Source organism: Sphaeroforma arctica, assembly GCF_001186125.1.
Source record: "Sphaeroforma arctica JP610 unplaced genomic scaffold supercont1.335, whole genome shotgun sequence".
Taxonomy (NCBI): Eukaryota; class Ichthyosporea; order Ichthyophonida; genus Sphaeroforma; species Sphaeroforma arctica.
The window spans coordinates 1-4,413 of NW_014040223.1; the positions used below are offsets into that span (position 1 = coordinate 1).

The 4,413-nt window shown below is 43.2% G+C and overlaps 1 protein-coding gene across 1 annotated transcript; it reads left to right on the plus strand.

Moving 5' to 3' along the window:
- Window positions 1-229: 229 nt before the first annotated feature.
- Window positions 230-1,768, plus strand: SARC_05314 (hypothetical protein; the record flags this gene model as incomplete). The annotated part of the gene is made up of 4 exons (XM_014300814.1): window positions 230-304; window positions 770-981; window positions 1,356-1,429; window positions 1,551-1,768. Coding segments are annotated over 4 exons (579 nt in total), but the record flags the coding sequence as incomplete, so codon positions are not given.
- Between the last annotated feature and the right edge of the window lie 2,645 nt (window positions 1,769-4,413).

Here is a 4,413-nt window from a genome sequence, read left to right on the forward strand (position 1 = left end):
ATACATTGTGCATTTAGATCTCGCTAAATGATTGTGTGTGTGTCTACTATACCAGCATGTTAGTAGAATTTTGTATAACAGAGACTTAGTGTCTATCGCCATCCACCATTTCGTCCTCCATGTGCGTCTGTTACCCACCTGTTGGTATTTGCTCATACCCACCTGTTGGTAGCTTCTAGCGTACCATTGGCTCTGACTATTAATGCGACCTGTTTCCATTGCCTTGTAGAGTGTTGTTCTGCTGAAGAGGGCTGTGAATCTGGGCAATACAGAGGCCCTGGTGGACTTGACCAATATATATCTGGTGGGTGCTATATGACTTGCACGTGTGGACAAAGCATGTGTACATGCTCATATGTTGTTGTTTGTGTGTACTTTCTTCAATCTAATGTTCTTTTGTATCTGACCAATATATATCTGGTGGGTGCTATATCGCATGCACGTGTGGACATGCATGTGTACATGTGCATATGTTGTTAGTAGTGTGTATCTCCGTTGCAATCTCCAGTGTACGTGTGACCATCGTTTGTGTCGTGTTTGTATGTTGTTGTTTGTGTGTATCTTCTTCATTCCAATATTCTTTTGTATCTGACCCATACATGGCATGTAGTTACAATCTCTTGTGTGCCTGTGACCATCGTTTGTGTACGTGTTCATATGTTGTTGTTCGTTTGTATTCATCGGTTTCTGTCTTGACAGGTTATACCCGACACCTGACACCCGACACTTGACACTTGTCACCTGATGCCTCCATGCTCTTACCCTTCAGTTGGGCAGAGGCAGTGTGCCGATAGACTTTGACACTGCGCGTGATCTGGCGCTTAAGTTAATCGACAAAGAACACGGCTACGGCCACAGCGTCATAGCCATGTTGTACAGCTACGGCCTGGGAGTGGCAGAGGACCAGACCAAGGCAATGCTACACTACTCAATGGCAGCCATACTCAACGACCCTCATGGCACCATGGCCATGGCTTACAGGTGGGTAGGTGGTGTATGGTGGTTTAGAGGGGAGGGAGTGGGGGGGGGGTGGTATGGTATCATGGGCTGTAAAGGAGTTTAGGGTATAAAGGAGTGAGTGTATGATATGTTGTAGCACTGCTCGGTGGTGGCCATAGTCACTGGCAGTCGCATTCCGTACCGTCTACACAACACTGGTGTAGGGTTTGTCGTTTAGGGTTTAGGGTTTTTCGTTCAAAGTTTAGGGTTTAATGTTTAGGGTTCAGCGTTTAGTGTTTTACATGTAGGCAGCATTGGTGTGAGCAACTTACGGTATATATATATATACCTGCCGTCTTCTTCTTCTTCTGACCATGCGTGTTGTTTCCCACTGGTACTACCATCACCAAATGCAGGGCGAAGATGGAAGTGATGATCTCGCGCAGCTGTTCACATGCACATCAGCTGTACAAGGCCTTGGCCTCGAACGGTAAATTGTGTGTGCTTACACCTTCTAGCATCGACGCGTAGCCGAGTGCTCTATGTCCTGTACCAAGACATCGTCGCGGTTTAGTCTTGGCATGTATCTATCTATCTACCTTGTATGACAGAGAGTATCTATTTACCTACCTTGTATGACGGGGAATCTGTTGTACTCAACTGTGTCCTGCATTGTATCGTTGCTGTGGTGCTGGGCTGCATGCAGGTGTCAAGTGTCAAGTGTCATTTGCATTTGGCGGGTGACAGTTCACAGCCTATCTATCGCTTGTTGGGCCGTGGTGTGGCATTCGACGAGACTTCTGTGCATAACGCGTACAATGAGCACTGAGGATATGTGTTGTCGTGTATGTTTCAACTGTATGATGTCTGGTTGTTTGCATAGCGTTTGCGTGTTGTCATTTATCAGTCCACCGTATAACCGTTGCAGTGGTTAAAAGTAGCCACTGCTTTTGTTCAATAATAACTGCATTGTGACTGTGATCGCTTTATTTCTCAATCGCTACATTTGTTACCATGGTTTCTTTGACTTGTTGCATCGCTATATATTGTCACTGTGATCGCCTATATTTATTAATATCTAATGGTTGCCTTGGTTACTTTGACTTGTTGCATCGCTATCTATTGTCACTGTGATTGCCTATATTTATTAAAATCTAATGGTTGCCATGGTTACTTTGACTTGTTGCGTCGCTATCTATTGTCACTGTGATTGCCTATAATTATTAATATCTAATGGTTGCCATGGTTACTTTGACTTGTTGCATTGTAGTGGTCCAGGATATGACTGACACAGGCGGCCGTTTGTCGCAACGGGAGAGGATCAACTACGACACCTCTGTACGCCTCACTTCGTGTAACGAATACGTTCGCCGCGTTTTATCTGTCTGTATATATCGAGCCTTTGTTTATGCCGATATTATTTGATACGTATTCGGCGGGTTTTAGCGTGTTGGTGATCTGCCAGTTTAACGTTTACCATAGGCGTTAACCCGCAAGTTACTTCATACCTATAACCACGGTAGTAGGCGGTCTCTATCCTCAACGGCTTTAAAGGGCATACCTGTCATTATTGCTCTCCGATGTAGCTGTGTATGTGTGTATGTGTGCATGTAGCTGTGTATGTGTATATGTATATGTAGCTATGTATGTGTGTATGTAACTGCGTGTTTGTATGTGTGCATGTAACTCTGTATGTGTATATGTAGCTGTGTATGTGTGTATGCAACTGTGTGTGTGTATATGTAGCTGTGTATGTGTGCATGTAACTGTGTATGTGTATATGTAGCTGTGTATGTGTGTATGTAACTGTGTGTGTGTATATGTAGCTGTGTATGTGTGTATGTGTGCATCTAACTGTGTATGTGTGTATGTAACTGTGTGTGTGTATATGTAGCTGTGTATGTGTGTACGTAACTGTGTATGTGTATATGTAGCTGTGTATGTGTGTATGTTTGTGTGTGTTGTTTATTATAATTATACACACGCGGTTCTCCTCTGCACTAACTGTGTATGACGCATATATGCACATCACCATGTAGCTATGCACGTGTTCTTTACTATGATACATATACTCGTGATATGATCTATTGTGACCTATATACACGTGATATGATCTTATATGATCTATATACACGTGATTCTCCTCCGCACGTGCGGTGTGTGACGCATACGTGTATATCACAAGCTGTGTATGTGTCTATGTTACTGTGTATTGACTGTGTGTGTGTGTATGTAGCTGTGTATGTGTGTAGGTAACTGTGCATGTGTGTATGTAACTGTGTATGTGTGTATCTCCGCTGTTCTCATATATACTACCCACGTGATTCTTCTCCGCATATGCAGTGGTGGGCTGCGCAGATGCCTCTGAACAAAGTCTCCCGATCGTTTCAATTCTACAAATGGTTGGCCGACAGAGACGACGTGCGGTCGCAAGTAAGTGCTCTGAACAGTGAACAGAGAGCACCTTACCTCCATCGCTCGTATATATATATATATATATATATATATATATATACATACATATATATATCGTAGTAGCAATGTGTGGTATTGCTACACATGAAAGTACACAGTACTATCACTACACAGCACTACACAGCAAAGTATATGGTTTACCCTTTTCTCTATCGTCCTTTGTAATGTGTATCATTGCTACACCTGAAAGTATATAGCACTACCACTACACATGAAAGTATTTGGTACTATTACTACACATGAAAGTATATAGTACTACCAATACACATGGAAGTATATAATACTACCACTACACATGAAAGTATATAGTCTACTCTTTCCTCCATCCTCCTCTGTAGTGTGTACTATCACTTCACCTGACAGTATATAGCCTGCCCATGGCATAACCGTAGCGTTAGGTGTATCGTGATAGCTGTCGTGGCTGTCATGCGTTGTCACCTGCTGCTGAGCAGCACAGCCGACTGTATTCCTTGTACGACACTATTACATAGCTCCACTAGTATGACTGTATACCTTGTACTACACTGTTACATAGCTCTACTAGTATGACTGTATACCTTGTACTACACTGTTACATAGCTCTACAAGTATGATTGTAAGCCTCGCCTCGTACTAGTACATAGGTAGACGAATCACAGGCATCTGTACGCCTTATCATGCTATCACATAGCTATACTTGTATCATACCATCACATAGCTATACTTGTATCATACCATCACATAGCTGTACCAATTTGACTGTACGCCTCACTTCGTACTATTACATAGCCAGACTAGTCACGTCATATGTACGCCTTCCTCGATACTCTCACTTTGCGGTCCTAATTTTGTACCGAACTGTCACCTCTGCTGATGTATTGAGTTCCGTGTCTACCTTCTCCTGAAATGCTCAGTACAATGTCGGGGCGCTGTATCTGCAGGGCAGCTTTGGTGTGCGGAAAGACGAGAAAAAGGCTTTCTTCTACCTTAACTTAGCTGCCAGTAAGTGTACATTCGCAG